The 22,712-nt window shown below is 38.4% G+C and overlaps 1 protein-coding gene across 2 annotated transcripts in view; it reads right to left on the bottom strand.

Annotated features, from left to right (window-relative positions):
- The window catches only part of LOC110164124 (guanine nucleotide exchange factor VAV3-like), an 88,199-nt gene that overhangs the window by 40,054 nt on the left and 25,433 nt on the right, over window positions 1–22,712 (bottom strand). For both annotated transcript variants that reach the window (XM_055152088.1, XM_055152089.1), the window contains exons 11-17: window positions 22,076–22,144; window positions 19,638–19,724; window positions 17,782–17,867; window positions 13,766–13,898; window positions 9,936–10,045; window positions 2,926–3,027; window positions 1,279–1,370 (exon numbers count right to left, since the gene is read on the bottom strand). In XM_055152088.1, the coding sequence (XP_055008063.1) occupies window positions 1,279–1,370; window positions 2,926–3,027; window positions 9,936–10,045; window positions 13,766–13,898; window positions 17,782–17,867; window positions 19,638–19,724; window positions 22,076–22,144 (679 nt within the window). The remainder of the gene's footprint in view (window positions 1–1,278; window positions 1,371–2,925; window positions 3,028–9,935; window positions 10,046–13,765; window positions 13,899–17,781; window positions 17,868–19,637; window positions 19,725–22,075; window positions 22,145–22,712) is intronic.

Genomic DNA, 22,712 nt, shown 5'->3' with positions numbered 1-22,712 from the left:
TCATCTCTGGTCATGGATCTGATCCATCAGCTGTGCGTGCAAATGAAACAGATGAAAAGTGTTTCAGCAGAACAAATAGATGAGCTGAAGCGGGGGTGGTGTCCAGTGCCTCCACCTGAGAAGCGCTTTCCCCCCCCAAAAAAAAACAAAAAAAACACGTGCGCAGACGGACCGCTCAGAACAACATATAACGAACCAACCGAGATTCATGCCTCTGTCCGGATGCTTTGCACCAACTCGGAACCAGCCACGGTCGAGCGCAGAGGACCGGAGCAGCCCACTTGGACCTGTGGTCCACAGCGCATTCTCGCTTTTCCCGCACTGAACCAGCACACAGATGACTGCACTGAAGCACTCGGACCCAGTCCTTTGCGAGCTGGTCTTGCTCGTCCCCGTCTGGAACCAGGACATGGAGGACGAAGCCTTCGGACAATCTGACCAACACTGGACCCCCAGACCTGTCTCGAGGAGCTGCGCGCTGACTGCTCCCGTGTTTGCCGCTGCTGCCCGAGCACAGAGCTTCTGCTCTGAGCGGTGTGGTGCGGTGAGTTGTGTACAAAGTTCTACATGCTGCTGTTTTATGAGTGCTCCTATGCACAATCAGAAGAAATGCGACTCCTGCTCTGAATGCTTCCATCATCATCGTCAAAGCAACAGGTAAACGTTGGTCGCACTTTCAGCGCGTCAGCTCCTAAAACTCCGTTTATCTCAGTATCTCAACGTGAAACCGGAGTTTTCCAAAATCTCCACTCTAGCCGGAGTTTTAGAAAGATTCGTTTTCAGAGGTGAATTCGCCGTTTTCGTGTAAACGATGTGAACAAACGAAGGGAAATGTCTCCGTTTTTAAAAATACCCGTGTACGTGTAAACGGGGCCTAAATGACAAAGGAATAAACACTAACCACCTGATTTCAGTGGCTACAGACGGCGCACCGAGTATGAGAGGGTCACAGAGGGGTTTGTGTATCATGAATGCTCATTTTGTATTTGTAGCCGACTTAGTCATTTTAATAGTCTGTGTTGCCTTCATATTAGGCTTATATAAGGCTTTTCGTTTTTTGCGGCTCCGGGCAGGTATGGTTTTTGTTTTTTTGGGCCAATATGGCTCTTTGAGCATTTTGGGTTGCCGACCCCTGCTCTAGATGGACAAGCTTGGGGGATGTTATGGTAGTCTAACTTGAGGAAGTTATAATGAAGCACTAAAAGAAAGGCCACCAATAGCCATAAGTAACACAGAACTAATTACTAGTGTAAATGTTTTCAAAGCCAGCAGCATTACCTGTTCTCCTGCACAGCCCCAGTTGTCCCAGACACTCCTTGTGCACCCCCACTCCACACTTGAGACACAGATAGCCCTGGTTAAAGATGCCCCTGAAACACACAGTGCACACAGGATTGGAGCTGTATAATAAATGTCTTGACATTTTGGATTTCTCGTCCTCCTGTCCCATTGTGCAGATTAGAAAAGAGACAGAGGAGACGTCCTTCAGCCTGACGCATAGTGAAAACACAGCTCCAGGACAGATTTATTCTAATTAAAAACAAAGTATCCTGCAGGCTGAATAGAAATGTCACACTAATTTCTACTTCTAAAGATACATATATTGTCTTATTTATTTGCTTGTATTGTCTACACTGTTCGGACTGTGGAGCCCATATACTTTGTCAATATGGTGCAGGATTGGGCCATCAAAAGGTTTATTTCATTATTCTTTGTGTATTTGCTATAACTACTTGCTGTGTTGTAATTTCTGCTCTTTGTGCCCTCTTGGTCAGGGCTCCTTTTGAAAAAAACAAAGGTTTTAGTCTCAATGGGATTCTTCTAGTTATATAAAGCTAAAAATATAATCAAATAATAAATAAAATAAATATGTATACGTATGTTATAGGTTTGGAATAGGGATGCACCAATTTGATATTGGTATCAGATATCAATGTCAATCCAGGAAAATTTATTGGACCGGGTAACGAATTTCAAATATCAATTCAGTCAGTATACTGGTTGGATTTAGAATCTGACATTATAAGATGATTTACTGGCTGTATTTGACCCAGAAAGTCTCATAATATTGGAAACTGTATTTATACAAAGGTGTTCAGCAGTTACTTGATAAATAAATTTTGCTTTGTTTTAGGATGTTATTTTTGTTAAAAGAAAACAAATACTGTTTTCGGTATCTGTACAGAGGGTATCCTCAGGTTTGACTACCCCAAATTTAAGACTTTTTAAGACCTTTTAAAGACTACTTAAATGAAAATTAAGACCAACATCGTAGCCATTATGCGGGCAAAAAACACCAGATCCAATTCTAATAATGACCAACCAACTACTATATCTAGAATCTAAGAGCCACTGTGGATTAAACCTACATTTCCCCATGATCCATCCAACATCTTCCTCCACTGTACTGATCGTTTACTCATTGCCGCCGACGCTAGAAACCAAAGTATTGTTTGCGCATACTCCAAATTAGACGTTCATTCACGTTCATTTACGTTGATTTCACGTTGTTGTTTTTTCCCCTCCCTCTGTTTAACATTGCACTGCAGACCAGTTGAGTATACAAAAAAATAGGCTAATGAAATTTAAGACTTTTGTGAAAAAAATAAGACTTGGACAACATAACTTCAGAGTTTTTAAGGCCTTAATTTAGGAACATGAAATTTAAGACCTTTTTAAGACTTTTAAGACCCCGCGGCTACCCTGGTACAGGTATTGGTTGATATCGGGTCAGATATTTGAAGCAATGGTATCAGAGTCGTTATCGGAACTAAAAAAGCTGAATTGGTGCGTCATTGATTGGAATTGGCCAAATGGAAGAAATTTTGATATTTCAAAATGAGGTGATTTTCAGTTTATTTTGTTCATTATACATTTGAAGTACCATTATTTTTCTTCAAGTCTCTCTTGAACCTGTTGAATTACCTGAGCAGCAGGTGACAGAAGCTGCAGGACACGATCCCTTCAAAAGTGTGCATTTTAAAGTGGTGCTGGTTGTGGTTGGCTTTCTCCGGTCGGATATTTGATCTGAAAGACACAGAGGAGGAATTGAGTCCGTTTAACTGCATTACATCAGTAACGCAGTGACACTTCTCCAATACTTTACAAAGATGTGAGTCTGAGTTTTGCAGAATCAATGAGCCAAGCACTAAACTGTAAATGTGAGGTGAGAAAAATTTGATCGTTTGTAGATGATAATGATGACCAATGCGCTCCTTCGTTTCTGATTAGTCGATCATGTTTGGTTCTGGTTTGAGATGTGGTGTGGGGGATCAGACTGAGAACAATCTGTGTATATAAAATAGAGAGATATCATTGTGGACCTGCCAGGCATCCATCTGCTAGTCTTGTTTTACATTAGCTCTGCCTCTTTTTACTCTATTTTAATTAACATAGTTCATTCCTATTACCACAAGATGGCCATTAGTTCAAAAACATACACATATACATTGTTTTAGGGTTTAAATATTATTTTAAGTCAAACGCTAAACGCAAACAGTGACAGTCCGGAATTTTGGATAGGACCTCATTTCCTTTTTAGCCAGAGTGTTGAAGAAGTGTGGAGACACTTTTTTAAACATTCCATCCAGTCCTTGTATTTGCAGAGGTCACTGGTGCTAGGCTAGTGCATGTCAATGGCCATAGTTAGCCTGCTACTAAAAACAGTCTTACCCACTCCACAAAACACCCGAGGCAAAACAATTATAACACCAGACTGTCAATGTGAACATCTGTGTCAGTAGAATAATTTTAGAAGTAAAACCAACCTTGCATTTGAAGGATTTATGTCTGTGCAGCAGCAGCACGATGTACTTCCTGATAGAAAGCTCAACTTGCGACAGTTCATGCGATGCAAGGTTAGTTTTATTTCAAACATTATTCTATCAGCACAGACATTTACATCGACAGTCTGGTGTAATAATAGATTTGTCTCGGGTGTTTTGTGGAGTGGGTAAAACTGTTTTTAGTAGCATGATAACTATGGTCATTGACATGTGCCAGTCTAACACCAGCGACCTCTGCAAATACAAGGACTGGATGGAATATTAAAAAAAGTGTTTCCACTAGGGATGGGCATTCGATGAAATTTTCTTAATCGATCGTTGGAAGAATTAACGATCATTTATCGATTAATCATTAACGTTTTTATATTAAAATGATCATCGTTATTATTACTATCTGCACTATTAATCTGCATAAAACAAATTCAACTTTACGACATATAAACCGTAACGACTCAAGAGCCACATCAATCCGTTTTAGATTATAATGTGTTTAATTCAGTTTAGCGCAACTCTCACAGAAACGAAACGTAAAACCACATCGCTAATTTGCATAAACTCAGCGAAAATAAAACTACAGCTCTTGTGTCGCTGATGCGGTCAGTTTCTGTCGGATTGAAAGACATGACTCAGGTGAATACAGGTTAGTGTGACCAGATTTGCGTTTGTCAAAACCAGGACACCGTACGGGGGGAGGGAGGTGGGGACTCGTCATTGACATTGCGCGACTCTCACCTGGTAAAGCTTTTTCCCACTGGACACCGAAACATATGTTCTTGCTTTATACACTGTGCACATGGACTCACACTTGTCCCGAACGCAACAGAAAGTGTGGAATTTCTTGTGCAAATCATCGTTACATACGCATTTGTGCTTCGGTACGCTGCAGACTGACCGAATGTTTGTGTTTGCTCGCTCCTTCTGATGCAGAGAGACACATGTACGGACCCCTGTTTGGTCACGCTACGTACAGCAACCTACATTCGGTTTGTCGATTAAAATTAACGTAATCGATGAAATTCTTAATGATCAATTATCGATTAATCGATTAATCATGCCCATCCCTAGTTTCCACATATCTCCAACTCTCTGGGTCACTAGGAAATGAGGTCCTATGTCCAAAATTCTGGACTGTCCCTTTAAAATCAATACCCCTGGTTGGGAAACATTGCTGTAGATACTGACTACTAGTGTTGTCATGATACTAAAGTTTGTAAAGTTTGATACTAAGGATGACTTGATACTCAATACTTATTCCAATACCACAAGGATAATAAATTAAAATAAAATAAGCACTCAGGGTTTGGACAATAGAGTGTGATTTACAAAATTAAATCATAATACTTTCTTTTATATTATCATTTTGGCCTTATATCTGTTTAATCCCTCAGTCGTTCAAGTAGGTTCCATAGTGGTCCATGGGCATACACTACTCTACAGTATGTGGTCTTATTTTTTTTCTGATACAGTTCAAGATCATTCAGGAAAAGTTAAATTCTGTCCTCTGAATGTGACATTTTTAGTACTGATACCTGCTCAAATGAGTGTCTAGCTTCAATACTGGTTTTAGTATCAGTTGTAACAGATTTTTTGAAAACCTGATCCTGACCCAGGGAACACAAAGACAGCAAAAATACTGATGATTTCTGGACAAAGAAATTACAACGAGGTATGTTTCAAAACACCTTCAATGTCTTTTCATAGTGCATCAGCAGAGGCCACTTAAACTGAGTGCACCGTGCATGAGGGCTGCTTTTGGATCCATTTTACAGGTACAATTTCCACTTTTTCAATTTGTCTTTTCCAACGTTATTACCAAAAGCTGAGAGTCCACTGTTCACTACATCCTCTGCACAGAAGGAGACGCTTATAGAAACTGAGAACGTGTCTATTTTTGATGCAAACTAAAGCTTTTAAAGGTCAACAATAGGTGACTCTACAGTCTGTCCATGAACCTTTATTGGGCGACTTTAGAAACCACATTTACAAAACTCACTATTACCATAACCAACTAGTGTACAAAAATTGCAACTAATCTAACTCAATTTCAATTTTAAAGGATAGACTCGATACCTGATTCAGATACCATGATGATAACAAAAATACTGTTTATTTAAGACATTAGAATGTGATTTTCAACATTAAACCATAGTACTTTCTTTTATATTACCATGTGGTCTTATATCTATAGGTTCCATAGTGGTCCGTGGATGTGGATGTCTATCTCTCTTTAATTTTATGATTATTATTTATGTTTAGGCCCGAGCCCCGACAGGGCGTAGGGCCTATTGCTTCCGCTACGCGGAGCGAATGGGAAGGGACGTGCGCATGTCCGAATGCGACAAGACGACATGCAACTATGTCCACGGTCGCCCCCGGCACGAACAGCAGTATCCCAGTAACCCACGCCCAAGGCCTGGCTCATATTTACTACTGCTAAAATGAATGGAAGTCAATGGGAGGTCAGGGTTCGACCCCGACGAGATGGTGCAGATGCGCCTGTCACTCACCAATGACCCCACGGTGATGTGGGGAAGGTCGAGAGCTTTCAAAAAATGTATAATATGTTGTTCTAATGTTTTCTGATATATTGTTTTTGCTAAAAATATTATTATTTTATTTTTAGGCCCGAGCCTGATGGCCGTTCAGACTGAAGTCACACACAAAGATCGAATGTGTATCGGTTTTAGGAGCACATATCCAAGTGGCCCCACAAACGCCGCACTCCGCAAACACGTGCCCTGCAAATGCTGTACCTCATCACTGACTTTTTTAATCGAGACCATGTCACAAATGTGTATACCAAATTTTATGTATCTATGACAAATAAAACGTTATGGTTCTATTCAAATTTTCACATCATCACCATGGCGATGATGGAATCAAGATTCAAGATTTCATCATCACCGTGGCAAAGAGGGAATTACGATTCAAGATTCCATCATCACCGTGGCGATGTCTTGTGTCAGCCAATCAGCTAACAGCATGGAGATGTTATGTAACATTCTATATGTGACTATAAGGGCACCAACACTTCTGGCACCAAACACAACTTCTCAAGACACTGTTGAAGACGCACACAACCATGGACAGCTCGTACACTTTCTCCTCGAAACCCTGGCACCTCTATACACTAGAGGATGATGCCCACCTCTACGACAAGGACTTCAACCTGGAGGCTCTGCTCTGCCCCACACCATCAGGTGGCGTTCAGAAGCCAGCGGAGACCCAGGTGTCTCCCGAAATCCAGGACTCCTCAAACTTTGAGGAAAGAAGTCCGGTCCAGGAACTTCCACCCCTGGAGGACAGCGCTCTGGTCAGAGAGCTGCGCGTAGAGCTGGAGCGGACAAGGGCTCAGCTTAAGACTGAGGGGAAGATGGCCAAAGAAAAGGCCTTGGAGCTCACTAATGCTCTTCAGGAGAAAGACAAGCAACTCCAAGAAGAGGTTAGAGCACATAAGAGGCTCCAGTACCTGTACGAATCTAAAGTACAGGAAAATGAGCACTTAAAACAAAAGCTGAACTCCGATGAAGTCACAGAAAAGTCTGCTGAAAAAGACTTGGAGTTGCAAAAACTTACTTCTACTCTCCAAAAAAAGGAAAAGGAACTCCAAGATTTAGAGAACACACATACGAAGATCCGCGTCCTGTACAATGTTAAAGTACAGGAGCACGTGCAACTCAGGCAAGAGTTTGCCAACTTCAAAAAAGTCAGTGAAAAAACGAATGAAAAAGACTCTGAGTTGAAAGAGCTCAAAGCCAACCTCCTGACAAATCAGAAAGAGCTGGAAAATGAGGTGAGTGCGTACAAAGAATTAAGATGTCTCTACAACAAGTCGGCAGCAGACAAAGTAGAGCTCAAACAAGAGCTGTTCAACACCAAGAAAGTGAATGAGAAGTTGAAAGAACAACTTAAAGAACTTACATTAGAGACTGAAACTACTTGTAACGATGTTGGTGGAGATCAAACCACCAAAGCAAACGAGAAACTGTCCAGGAGGGTGCAGGAGCTGACTGCTGAAGTTTATTCAACACGAGAGGAGCTGCGTCTCCTGAAACTTCATGGTGATCGTGAAAGATCCAGCTGCCCAAAAGGAGCGGCCGTAGTGGAGCAGCAGTGGAGGAGGCTCAGGCGTCAACAGCGCTAGAGCACCTCCAAACATCACACTTTACATGCATGAATAAAAAGAATGACAAAAAATATTTAAATGTGTGCTTTGGCCTTTATTTAGTACTTAATCATGTTTTATTGTTTTGGTTTTTTTTCACATAGTTTAATTCACATGCCAGTCATATGGCATACTGCAGTGGCTTGTTTTTTATGCAGAAATTGGTCAAGTGAATGTACCAAAAATAATATAATACATCAGGGGTTTTCAGAGTGAATGCCTCCCCTTAGAGTAGAAGTAAAAACACCTGAGCCCACTATACCAGGACTTAACCAGGACTAAACCAGGTCTAAACCAGGACTAAACCAGGACCAATCTTGGATTTTAGAGAGAGAGAGAGGGAGAGGGCAAGAGGTCTGTGTGGGACAGAATTTTCAGTCCTGCTCCCTCCCGCAAAGAATTATAATTTTCATTCCCTCTCCCGCCTACATCTGTGATATTTTGTCCTTGCCTATACAAGTTTATGTTCTCTTATGCTTGTTCTGATACAGTTCAAGATCAGAAAAGGTTCATTTCCGCCCTGTGTAATATGATAACTTCAGAAATTATTTGTCTAAAAAGTAAAAGTACAGCGTAATTGAGAAAACTACTTCTTAAAGAGGGAATATTTTACTTCTATTTGGTATTAACTACTAACATATAACATATTTAGATCACCCCTGTTACCTTTTATTGTTTTGCTATCTTCGGTATATTAAAATAATGTATTAACATGTGTTATAAGTTTATAATTTTACAACCAGATCTAACAAAAAACAAGAACCAACAATTGTCGATATGTCTATTGAAATGTATATTGTGTACTCTTCTTAATAAAAAATTTATGATAAAAAAAAGTTTATAGTTTTTATGTTTTATTCACTGTAGTTTTTGACTCTCTGAAGCTCACCACACTAAGTCACTCCCCCTTCAGAGCGCTATCACATTACAATCAGCATGCATCCCGCTAATAAAACTACAGCAGTTAGAGTTTTGTATCATGCTTTTGTATATTTATGGAGAATTGTTGTGTGGCAGTATGGATGATGTAGGTTTGTGGGCTGAGCATTGGACAGAATCTTACTGCTTACTCTGCTAATCATAAGGAGGGTTCAAATAGGACCCGAGGGATCGCTAAATTACTGAAACATGCATGGTCGACCTAAAAGATCTTCAGGTATGTTTTGATGAGGGAACAGCATTATAGCATGGTAGAAAGTAACAAAAAAAAATCTATTTGGGATAATACTCTCTCTTTAAAGTATATTTTCATCAATTAGCAAATAATGTGATATTCTTTACACAGTTTGTTCCAATCATTTTCTCTCTTTAACATCCCAGACACATTGCCACAGACTGACTTATAATAATAAAGTATTCTTTCTGTAAGCACTGTATCTTTGCACACTGTTTCAGTCAATCTTGATGTCATGTCAAAACAACATTGTATTTCCCACATCAACATAACAAAGCACACACTCAGGAAGTTTCCCAGCCAAAGCCTCCTACTGTTCGAAAATAATACAAAAGATAAGGCTTCCTAAAAACAGAGATATGAAAAACAAGATATTTATTTGTTCTTTGCCAACTTTCAAGAAGCTTTGCTGTTTTTGAATGCTGTGAGCTCGATTGTATTGCAAAAATGTCAGTGGTTTGTTGATTACTGTAAAACTCGATCAAACGTTTCACAGCAATGAGGCAACATCTCTCTCCTCAGAAAATATAGACTTTTTCGATGTTTTGTACTTGTCATCTTTTGAGTATTTTACTTTTGGGTGCAGTCCTGGATTAGCTCATGCTGATAAACATTTAATTTGGCCAAACTATGAATTACAGATATATATATATAAAGGTGACATAAACATATACGTAGAAGAAAAACACTGAATGAGATGGTGTGTCCAAACTTTTGACTGGTAGTCTACAACAAATTCTGGTACCTTCAAACAGCAAGCCCTAATTATGACCAATCATGTATGTATCATATAAGATTACACAGTACTCACATGGCCATCTCAAACTGGTCCAGCCACTTCTTCTTCAGTTCTTTGGTTTTGAAGAAAAGCTCGAAGCCTGTGTGGCCCTGCTGATGGGTGACGTAGAACCCGTAGCACCACTGAGGAAATCAACAAAAATGAATACATTAAATTAAAGTTTTAAATAAAGAGAATAATAAAGAGTTATAATATGGATTCTATTGTATATAGTATGGTATATTAGCCTGATTCATCAGCCGGCGGTTTCACTTCGTAAATCTGACCTCACAGCATTAGAATTCGTTCGCTCAACAGTAGGCGGGTACTTTTATCATTTAAACAATCACTGCTATTTGGTCGTGACGTATGTAATGCGCTGCTAACATGGCTAACTGCTATATTAAGCTTTTCCCTAATCCCGTAGGAAAAAGGGCGTCTTTCCCCTTGATAAAATTCACCAAACATTCTCTTTGTTCCAGCTTTAAATCCTCGATCTCGGTAAATGTTGCCAACACAGAATGTATGGCTCTTCGCTGATTGGCTGGTGCCCACACTTTCAGGGTTTTTGCGAACCATCTAGTATATTCTGATTCTTGACCTAGTCACTGCAGAGAAATGAAATTGAGTGGAGGAACTAGGTGGTGCCAGCCTGGCTAATGGTATATGACTATAGCGATTAATGATTACAATGCAGATTCTAAAATAAGTTTTATAACATTATAGTGCCTTTATTAAATCAAAATTGCCAAATAGGATATACAATACATAATTTCGGCTTTTCGTCAATAATACACTTTATTCGTAAATCTTCTCTATGCAAATTTTAACCTTTATTTAGTAAAAAATGATCTAAAATATCTCAGTGTAGAAATAATGGTTTGACTATATGAGTAATAGAATAAATAATCAGTGATTAGTGGACTACTAAAATATGCATTAGTTGCAGCCCTAGTATATGGATGGCAGAGAAAATTTAGGAAAGTTGTGCAACTTTTGATTGAAAATAAACGTCAGTTTTGGGCTTATAAACTCACAATTATGTCAATCACAGCAGAGCTTTTTCTCAGGCAAATAGTTTTCTCTGTTCAAAATCATGAAAGGGTCCACTGTCAACTAAACTGTCTTTGCCTATTTGACTGCACAACATTTTCAAAACAAAGCAGATAAAGACAAACACATTATGGTGGTGAGTCACGGCCAGGTGAATAGTCAGGGCATTACTGAAAAGGAAAACAACTTACAACGCTTTGCTTTTGTGCATTTGGATCATTTGTATAGGAGCATGACATCCCGCTTTTTGAATAATACAAAAGACAAATTAGCTTCAAAATGTTACAAAAAACTCACTGGCACCCAGAAACTTTAGCTCTTTAGCTGAATTTTGGGAACAAGTTTTACTCTGCAACTTCAAAGATAGGAAATTCACTTTCAAAGGATTTGTAGTTTACTTATAATTGTATTTAAAAGGGCTCATATTATTTCTGAACTATGTTATAATGTTGTTTCCTCATCACAGACATACCTGGAGGTGTGTTTTGTTTCCTTCATGCATGTTTAACACACAAACCATGCATATTTAGGCTGTGTTTTTCTCTCATATTTAATATCTTTCTGTATACATACACATTTTAATTTTTGTATTTTGTATAGGCATAAGTCAAGTTAACCACCTGATTATTAGAAATTTGTAGCATTAGTAGTACAGTTTTATTTACTGGTCATTTAACTTCATCAAGCTTTCCATTATTCCATCTCTTCTGTTATTACTATAATGGATGTACAGTAGATAAACTGTATTAGGTTGAAGCCAGCCTCAGCCTCTTCAAGTCTCTGAGACGGCTAGAGGAACACCTTGCCTGTGGCGCTGTATTATGGATCATTTTTCAATCAATTCTCAAATCTCTCGACTTTTTGCCCCGCGCTAATCTGCCCCTGCTCGCCGCGTCGTCTGCGATAACTGGGAAATGCACCTCGGCCAATCAGCACGGCTCTGATTGGCCAAGAAGCCAGAAAGTGTTTTAAAGCGACGGCGTGCCCTAAATCATTGATGGGAGTGCGGGTGCTCTGGCTGAAGTTTCATTTAGTACAAAATGATCTATAGCTTGAGGCAGCCTTGGAGGAGCGCGCGCATTTATCAGCTGTTATTAGCATGTCTTTTCCGCGTCGTGTGAGTGTGCTTAAAGGGAGATGTATTATTGGAGGGGTACTGTATCTACTCAGCTGGTCACACATGCACAGCCAAAGCAATACATCACAGGCAGGTTCTAATGGTAAATAAGTAAGGGAATAAAACATTATGGTAAGCAGCAGCAGGTGGTGGCTCTCGCACAATGGAAAAGAGTTTAGAAGGGATGAGAATGCAATACTGACTCAGGACTAACATCAATACTGTTATGCAAATATCAGCACAGACATCCAAATTTATTAAAGAGGAGGTATTATGCAAAATCTTTTTCTTTTTCTTCTTTTTTTTTACTTTCTGTGATGTTATAATGTTATTCCCTCATCAGCAACATGTCTGAAGAGGTTTTAGATGCTTTCCATGCATGTTTGAGTAATTTAATGATCTCTCTTGAGTCAAACCATCTGTGTCAGGTGTATTGTTTGTCCTTTATAGCCTATCTAAAGCCCTTAAGAATAACATTGTTTACAACAATACTATTTCGATGTATCCATTGAAAAGCCTTCAACCAGTACTGCAGGGGTCTCTAACCTTTTTCCTCTGGTGAGCTACCTTTATGAAACTAAAATGCCAGAGAGCTACTCATTTTAAAGAAATTGAGAAAGTCAGAGAGCTATGACAAGCTTTAGATGGGGTACAGTCAGATGCCTATTAAACATAAACCATTATCCATTTATTACTGTACAAGTTAGGGATCAAAATAACACATTTACAAAAGTAAATAATCAGATTTCAGTTATTAAGCACAATACATATAATTCTGAAATCCCTTGGCGAGCTACTTGAAAGGGGGTGGAGAGCTACTGGTAGCTCCAGAGCTACAGGTTGGAAATGCCTGCAGTACTGAGTATCATCATACAAAACACCCCAAGAGTACTTGGTCTTGGTATGGTTTAAAAAATGTGGTATAATCCATCACTAGCCCAGGATTCTGGATTCAGATTTACTTCGGAAATAAAGCACTTAAAAACTAGCAACTACTTCAGGGTCCATATTATGTTAGTTTCTGATCTTTGTTATACAGTTTTGGAGAGGTAGACAGACTGAAACAAATCACAACTGAAGGTATGTTTTTGAGGAGGTAACAACATTCAAACTTATGACTTTGCGTGATATAGGACATTTAAGAGTTAATAAATGAATCTAAGCGTGTTAAAGTTTTGCTTAGCTAGGGAAATAAATGGTAAATGGTCACATTTTATGCTGCACTTTTCCACCTTCAAGGCACTCAAAGCGCTTTACAACAAGGAACTACTCACCCATTCACACACATATTCATACACCAGTGTGCACAGACACTGGGGGCAAGATGGGTTAAGTGTCACACAACAACAGCATACATCTGTGGGAGCTGGAATCACACTACCCAACCTGTGGGTCAGTGGATTTGACCACTCAACCACTACTACTGTCTACTGTCGCCCCAGGCAAATCGGCAAACGTTTTAATATTGCGAGATAGGGCCAGTGCTTTAGTGGAGGTCTATGCTTTTCCAACACAGACAACTAAAGTTTTATTCTAATGCCATTCTAATTATTATTTTCAGACCTTGTATTTATACTTGTGTGAACTTGAAACTGTTCTATTGCCAAAAGAGCAGCACGGCAAGTAAATAAAAAGTAGCAGAAAAACATATGACAAAAAACGGTAACCCAAAATAAACACAAACAAATGCTACCTTTTTCCCCTCTCTGTCAGACGAGGGGTTGTTTGTGACCTTGTAGCAGTTCAGATCCAGGATGTCCTTCATCTCATAGTTGTACCCTCTTCTTTTGCAGATTATTACTGCTATGTCGAATAAGAAAATATGCCTAAAAACACAACAGGCAGTTTTAATAATAGCAGTAATATATGCATATATTCAAATATGACCATGTTAAATGTACCATAACTATTATCATATGTCTTCTTTTTTTTTGATACAATGATTAATGTGTGGTATTTGCATAATTCATTTTTTTTACTCAAAATTACAAAACGGGTTTAATATCCCATAGAAACGTATGTATTTCCTGGTCTCGTGCCTGCATTTGATGGATGAGTGCAATGATAAATAATAGCAAATTGGAGACACAATTTGTATGGCAAGCTGTAATTCATTTTGCAGCATTAAGATTGGATTCGGGTACGATTTGAAACACGGACAATTTTTCCAGTCTGGTTTGATTGTAAGGAATTTGATTTGGCTCCTTATGACTCTCGTATGGAAAGCGTTCCCGAAAATGATCATATTAAAATGCATTGGAATGGATAATGTTTCATATGTGGTGATGCCAGAGTCTCAGGAGGAAGCCGGAGAGCTGCTGTTAAGTGCCAAATGAAGGTTACCCAATACTGTAATAAATGTTATGATGGTATACACTGTGTAAGGTGTGGTTAGGTTTGATAATATTACAAGGCAAGTTTCCATTGGGGAAGAACATGCAGCAGGGACTTTGATGGATGCTTCTTTCCAAAATTGGTTGATAAAAGAATACCAAATATATATAGGTTTAAGCTGTCTGTTTAAAGGCCCTATTACACTATTTTCTGATCTATGTCATAAAGCTGTTTCCTCTTCTAAAATGTACCTTTGTTTCATTCACACAAATCCTGCATATTTAGGCTTAGAGTTCTTTTCTCAAACAGAAAACACTCTGATCCACCTTGCGATGGTATGTGGTAATACAGGAAGTGCTCCACTGAGTTTTTAGATGCCGTATACCTTCACTAGAATCATTTGGATGATTTCAGTGCTGGAACTGGCCATCTCTACTAAACAAAAGGTAAAATGTAGCTGTTATAGGGACAGTCCGTAATTTTGGACATAGGACCTCATTACCTAGTGAGCCAGAGTGTTGGAGACGTGTGGAGACACTTTTTAAAATAAACTTGTTTTTTTATTATAATGACAGACTGTTGATGTGAATGTCTGTGTTGATAGAATAATGTTTGAAATAAAACTAACCTTGCATCACATGAATCGTCGCATGTTGAGGGACTATTTTCTCATATCAATCTGCCGCTGCCAAGCTTTCTATCAGGAAGTACAACTTGCTGCTGCTGCTCAGACATAAATCCTTCAACTGAAAGGTTGGTTTTACTTCTAAAATTATTCTGTCAACACAGACATTCACATCGACAGTCTGGTGTAATAATAGATTTGCTTCGGGTGTTTTGTGGAGTGGGTAAGACTGTTTTTAGTGGCAGGATAACTATGGCCATTGACATGTACTAGCCTAGCACCAGTGACCTCTGCAAATACAAGGACTGGATGGAATATTTAAAAAAGTGTCTCTACACGTCTCCAACACTCTGGCTCACTAGGAAATGAGGTCCTATGTCCAAAATTCTGGACTGTCCCTTTAACTTGAAAACTACAACCACATCAAATTTTGAGCAATACAGATGTAGACAGACTAATCAACCAGAATTACACAAACATGTGTGAATGAAACAAAACACAAATCTAGGTATGTTTTTGATGAGGTAACAACATTTTACCACGACTTAAAGCTCATGAGAATCATTTTTTTTGTTATATAGAAACTTTAAAGATGCTATTTTTGATTTTTGACCAAATACTGTGTCAGGGCAGGATAGATCATAATAACTATACTATATAATATGTTACTAATATAAACAGTAAATATGATGTAAACAACAAAACAACACTATAAACAACAACATATCCATGGGGTCATATGCATAAAAGTGCACTGTGAATAGAATCTAGATTGCAACACTTATAATGTAATGATAAAACCAAATCTTGTCAGTAAAATTTGCAATTAGATATTTTTGACACATTGTTCAACCACCTGAATATAACATACAGTAATTATGTTAAATTATGCAATATTTTTCATCATATTGCCCATGCAGCTCAAGAAGAAAGAGTCCCAATTAGTGAAGCACAACTGTGATAAATCCTGCGTTTGGTTTTAAATACAAGAGTATAAACTGGACCTAAAAGCAGCTGCTGGTTGATAATTAGGCAATACAGAGTCCAATTCCATAGTTTATTTCAAGAAAGTCAACTATGTACAAACTTTAACATTTACTTTCGACACATAAACAAACTTGTGGGTGCAAAAGTTATAACTACAGTGCATACTACTCATAAATAACAGTCTATAGTTAGAAATGTATTCATCCATTGTTAATTTACAAACCAAAAACCTTCAGGTATATTTATTTAATATTTCTCCACAGGGAAACTTGTCCTCTACATTTGACCCACTTTTTCAATGCTAGTGGGACAACGTAAGGATCCATCTTTAGAATTTAGGTATTTATTTGTAGAGTAATGCCAATTCTATAATGTATATGTAATTCTATGTGAATAACTTTTTTTCTTTGTTTTCATGAGCATTGCAATAAATGGGAATACAGTTATAATATGTCTTTTAATGCATTACTATTGTTCGAACTATAAAATTACTCGCAGATATGCAGAAATATCCTGTATCAGGGGTCACCAAACTTTTTTCTCTGGGGGCCACATTATCACTCCTGACTGTGATGGGGGGCTGGGGTCAGGTAGGCCGATACAGGAATACATACTGTTGAACTGCCAAACCGCCTTTCATCCCCCGAATCCTATCTTCTCTCGCTTGCCCTCGCAAGCTAGCATACTTTTTGTGGCGGGTTTTGTAACAATTGTTTTGTGACAATGCAGATTATATTCTTTGAAAAACGTCACACTTTCTTTACATATCAGACAAACTGCATGGTCCTTACACTGAACAAAAAAATTATCGGTCGTCCACTGTTCTTTGAAAACTCTGCAGTCTCTGTCAACTTTTTCGTACTTTAACATGAGCCATTTTGCTGTCCTTAACTGCACTACAGAACTCTGCGCGTGTGTTGACTGTCACTGTTTGATCTCGAGCTTGTCAGGCGGCAAAAATTCGGTGGCAAATGTAAATACTATAGTCATATAACTATTTGAATATAAATATTAATACCTCATATAAATATAAATTTTTTATTGAAAAAATCAAGATGCAGACATGTTACTATTATTGCCAAAAAGTCATTCAAAAAAAAAGGCCATGACAACTATGACAACTTTTGAGGATTGCCTCATAGGGCCAGTTCAAGTGGCGGGGGCAGAGGGGCTGGGGGGGCCAGTCAAAGAGGCATGGCAGGCCAGCGTCGGCCCGCAGGCCTTAGTTTCATGACCCTTGTACAATATTATGTATCCTTGTTTGAAAGATTACAACAAAAGAAAAACAAAACATACATTTTAAATGTTACCACACCAATATTCAGATTGCATATCTTCTAAACAACTTTCATGATATTCCCATCTTTTGTTTTATATATTTGTTACAATCTTTCTCTATTATTCACTATTGTAAATAAGGCTGGGCGAAATGGCAATAAAAATCAAACCATGATCACATCCCTGTGACAATATGTTAAAATCAAAAGGTCAAATCATTGCCGTATTATGATTCCCTGCTTTTTTGTTTAATGCAGCTCACACTTTCCACCACTTTCTTTTCCCATTGGTCAGACCCTCTCATGCTCTGAGTGAGTGACAGGTGGATATAACCAATCATAGTGGAGAAGAAACGTATCTCTGATCTGTTTAGAAGACACTAAGAAAACATGAGTCCTGATAAAATCGATATCATGATGTGGCTGGGAAAAAAAATTATGCTGAGAGTTTTTTGGCACAGCGTCCACCCATAAATGTAAACCCACCTGTCCTGTCTTCTCTTGTCCACACTTGAGACCAGCCGTACCTCCCCGTCTCCTTTGGGGCGACCATATGTGATGAGAGGCTGGTTCTGAAAAAAGAAAAAAATTGCACTGTTTACTCCTACGAAAATAATGACTCATATGTAGAATAGTCCTTTACAGTATATAGGGACATTGTTTAATGTGTTTGCCTGGAAAGACACTGAAACATAATTAAAAGGTATTCACAGACTTGCAAAGGAAATGAGTTGCTATGGCATCAAGTCTGTACAAGTTAATATACAGACTGTACATGAAGCATAGGGATTTTTCATCAACTTCTGTACATGTATTCTTGAGACATCAATTTAATAAATACTAAATATAATAATAATGCGTGCATCGGCCAATCAGCGAAAAGCTGTGAAGCCATGACGTCAAACTCAAGTGCCTGTCTGGGTCCCTTTTGTGGTACAGCACAACAGTAAATAAAACGGTTGAGATGGATGTAGACGAAGCATACATTCTGCGTTGGCAACAATTCCAGAGACTGAGGATTTAAAGCCGTAACAAAGAGAATGTTTATTGAATTTTATCAAGGGGCAAGATGTTATTGCCCTTCTTCCTACTGGATTTGGGAAAAGCTTAATATACCAGTTAGCCCCGTTAGCAGCACATTACATAAGTGGCTACCAAATAGCAGTGATTGGTTAAATGATAAAAGGTACCAACCTACTGTCGAGCGAATTAATTCTAACACTGCAAGGTCAGACGGTTTCTACGAAGTGAAACAAAGTGCAACCGGCTGATGAATCAGACTATACATCACGACCAAATAGCAGAAACTGGTTGCATAATAAAAGTACCCGCCTATCATCAAGTCAACGAACCCTAATGCTGCGAGGTCAGACGGTTTCCACAAAGTGAAACCGGCTGATGAATCAGGCTAGTAAGTTACTACTGTAGCCATAGGTGCCGTGGGACAGACCGACAAAAGTGAGCCTGCCAATCTGCGCCATCTGTCGCTCCGACCACCACCCACACTCATACTCACACCACTTTCATACTATTCACAGGCAATGTGGGTAAAAAGCCTTGCCTAAGGACACAATGACAGTTTTTGCCACTGGCACTCCACTGTGGAATCTGATTTTCCCAGCAATCTCCCATCCAAGTACTAACCAGACCCAGCTCTACTTAGATTCTGAGATCTGACAAGATCAGGCTTTGCACAGAGGTTTGACCACAGGCATAGTTTATTTGACTTCAGTGTATTTCTAAATGTTTTCAAATATAGTGCGACAATTTTATTTCAAATTTCACACAATATTTTTGCCAGGGTAAAAAAGTAAATACTAAGTTTATATACACCATTCGTCGCCTTAGATTTTGAAGTTTCTCGCTGACCTTTTTTGTCGAAAGCGAGTTATACGTAGTATATTCTTGTTCTTGAATGCTTTGTGAATTTTGTAGGGTCATGTCAGTATCTCAAAACTACTGTAACACCTTCTAATTCTAAGGAGCTGCATTGTTGCCAGGGTGGGAAACTTTTCTCTGTGAACCCATAGTTGTGTAAGATTTTCAATTGATGCTTCACAGTGACATCACGCTGGAGGGGGTTCTTCTTGTATGTCTATGGATGATACATTTTTAGATTATCTGAAAACTCAACAAAATAAAAGAAAATGTATTCAAACAACACATTTTCAGGAGCCTGTGAGCAATAGGTGTGATTCAGACAGAGCAGTGCCTCCAGTTAGCACCCCCTCCTTGAAAATGTTGACATCAGCGGCAAAGTATGAATCACAGCTACAGAATATTACATTGTGACAAGGTTTAATATGCAATAGCCTATTATTATTATAAATATAATTAATTACCAAATTCTCGATACATCTCTGGTACTGGTCGATCTCCCTCAAAGTCTCATTGTCTCTCTTCACTTCGTTCACATACTGAGCCAGGTCCTGCATGAAAATACACACAAAAGTAAGTTTACTGCACAATTTTCAAAAGTTGTTGGAATCCTGGCTTCAACTTATACTTATATATAAGACTTTGAAGAAACTTGACATTTCTGTGGAATGAAGTGAGTGAATACCTACTATTGATTATGCTTTCACAATTGTCAAAATGTGAGATACTGGCCATATAACTGTCCTTGGATATTTGCTGAAATGGGGAAGAACTAAAGATTTAATAGTAGTAATATCCTGATGTCTTCTGTGCATTGTTTCAGATCAGTTTAGAAATCTCAAATAGAGCGCCTTTAAAAATGTATAGGTGTCATTGTCAGTGTCAACATCATTTTATCTGCAAATAGTTACTTTACTGTAAATTTACTGTATTTTCATGAGCTAGAAGAGACACAGGCCCTTTAAAGGTGCACTATGTAACTTTTCTGATGGATGAAAACACATACATCTCTATGGAATCAAGCATGGGCACCACCAGGCCGAGTTACAGGTCAGATCTGTATAGAGAAGAACCCTGCTCACAGTAAAAGGTTTCATTGTATTTTTCGGATGTTAAAACACCTGCAATTGCAAGATGTTTAATACCATTCATACTATGGAACATTCAAGGCAAATTTCATGGACAAAAGGATAAAAAATTATTAAAAATCCACTGCTTACTACAGTTAAATGACATTATAAAGAGGTCTCTCAGTTCTGCAGTTTTGGGCACACACAGTTACCTGGACCTGCTCCTCTTATTAAAGTGGAACTAAACACTTAAACAAATTTAATAATTTTAAGTGGTTGGTGACATCACACATGGCTGCCCTGATTACAGCCTGGTGTTTCTGATTACAAACACTGGGAGTTTGAAGTGTGGATACTTGTTCAGCAGTCTCACTGTTCTTTATAAATCGGCTCTGTTTTAAAATGTGGTTGTGGAAGGAGTTTAGTCCCATTTCAAAGGTACATTATGTAACTTTAGCCAAAAAAACAGACTAAATAAAAGCATTTTTTGTATTTTTTTTGGTTGTGTTTATTGAACTGAAAGAAGTAAATATGCACCTTTACTCTATTTGGTCTGCAAACAACAAAATGTATAATAATGATCTATGTATGTCATAATTTAAAGAAGAACTAAACACTATATCCACTTTTTTCACTGCTAAATTGTGTACAGGGTTCCCACTCTTTTTCACGGACAAAATTTCAAAACTTTTCCATTAATTTTTTATGATCTAAAGTGAATTTCCCATAACTTTATGGCACCTACATGTGTAGAATTGATCAGACTTTTACGGTTAAATATGAAATGTTAACCCTTTCCACTCACCTTATGTTTTGGTATTATAGTTTTTTAACATTTAAAATACTGTCAGTGCATTTATTGTCGTCTCTTCTAAACAAAAGGCACATACATTTGGAAATAATCATAATAGTCTAATGATAACTTAACAGAACGCTGTAGTTGCGTGAAAGAGATGCTAAAATTCCATGACTTTTCCAGGATTTCCATGACCGTGGGAACGCTGTGTGTACATGGTGTTTTAATAGCATTATCTACTGTTCATAGTCTTTTTTTGGTCATAGAAATTTGTACTTTTCTGGGCAAAAAAAAGCATACATCTAAGTGTGTGCTGCCTTCAGTGGCCTCTACATTTTCCAGTAGTTGGTGACATCACAAAAGAGGTGTTTCGATTACAAACACCTATCTGCCTTTCTCACCCCTCACTCTCCCCTTTGGTCCTCCAGGTACTGCCCAGTCTAGCAGCTCTACGGCCGCGTCTCATTTCTCTTTCCTCGCCTCCTTCTCTTTGATTCCTCTCCTCGATTCTGCAGGAAATGGGTGAGGAAGTCCCGCACACAGAGGACACGCAGGGAGGAGAGAGGATATAAACTCCTCACTGAGACCAATAAAGTTTGATTCTTTTCTCTGATGTCTGCCTCCTGAAGCCTCCCCTCATGTTTTCTCCTCCTTCATTCAGTGGTTTTCTTTGGGACACCACTTAATATGATGCATTTGATTGAAAAATGGAGGATTGTGGAGTGGAATCAAGGAGAAGGAAGCTAGGAAAAAGAATTGTAATGTGGTTGTGGGAGAAGTTTAGGTGTTTAGTCACACTCCCAAAAAACACTGTCTACTTTAAAATTTCACAAAAGCTATATATCAAATGAAAAAATCTGAATCAAACCACTCACAAAAATGAATGAGTCTAGCTGTTTCATTCTTCCTGTGATGGAGAGGTTTTCTGACACAAAGCTGAGTGGCATTTGTCGGTATTTGGAAGTGTTCACTGAATCAGACGCTAACAAGCACCAATCACAAAGATTACAGGGCATTACCACAAACGGACACTTACTTTCATGGCATCCAAAGCCATTTTCAAGTTGTTCTTTTCAGATGCGTCATAAGTGTGTTTGACAAGCTCCTGATGGAAAGAAAAGAAGAGATGGAATATATTAAAGAGAAAGAAAACAACTCTGAAGACTCTGTTGTGATGTGTTGCTGATTTAATTTTAAGCAAGACTGCAATTAGAGCTTCAAGTTAGGAGATGAATAGTATAATAAGGTATAAAAGCAAATCAGTTAATTATATTGTTGCTTCTTCTAACAAAATCTGGAGCAATTATAGTGTTGTCACCAGTACTAAGGAATAGACTTGATACTCAATACCAATTCATATATCTGTGTAATCCCTCAGTTGTCCAGGTAGGTTCCATAGTGGTCCGTGGGCATATACTAGACCATGTGCTCTTAAACTTGTTCTGATACAGCTCAACATCTTTCTAAAGCTATTCAGGAAAGGCAAGTCAAGGCAAAGTTTATTTATATAGCACAATTTGTCCACAAAGTAATTCAAAGTGCTGTACAGAATAAGAAATACATTAAAATCACAATACAAACAAAGTTTCACTGAGTATTGATACTAGTTTTAGTATCGTTTAGTATCTGATTTTTTGATACTTTTCACAACCCTAGGAGCAAATAGCCCCACC

Source organism: Boleophthalmus pectinirostris, unplaced genomic scaffold (genome assembly GCF_026225935.1).
Source record: "Boleophthalmus pectinirostris isolate CB_2022bp ecotype Guang Dong unplaced genomic scaffold, ASM2622593v1 HiC_scaffold_16, whole genome shotgun sequence".
NCBI lineage: Eukaryota > Metazoa > Chordata > Actinopteri > Gobiiformes > Gobiidae > Boleophthalmus > Boleophthalmus pectinirostris.
Note: the sequence above shows the minus strand (reverse complement) of the source record. Positions and strands in the feature narration are given on the sequence as shown.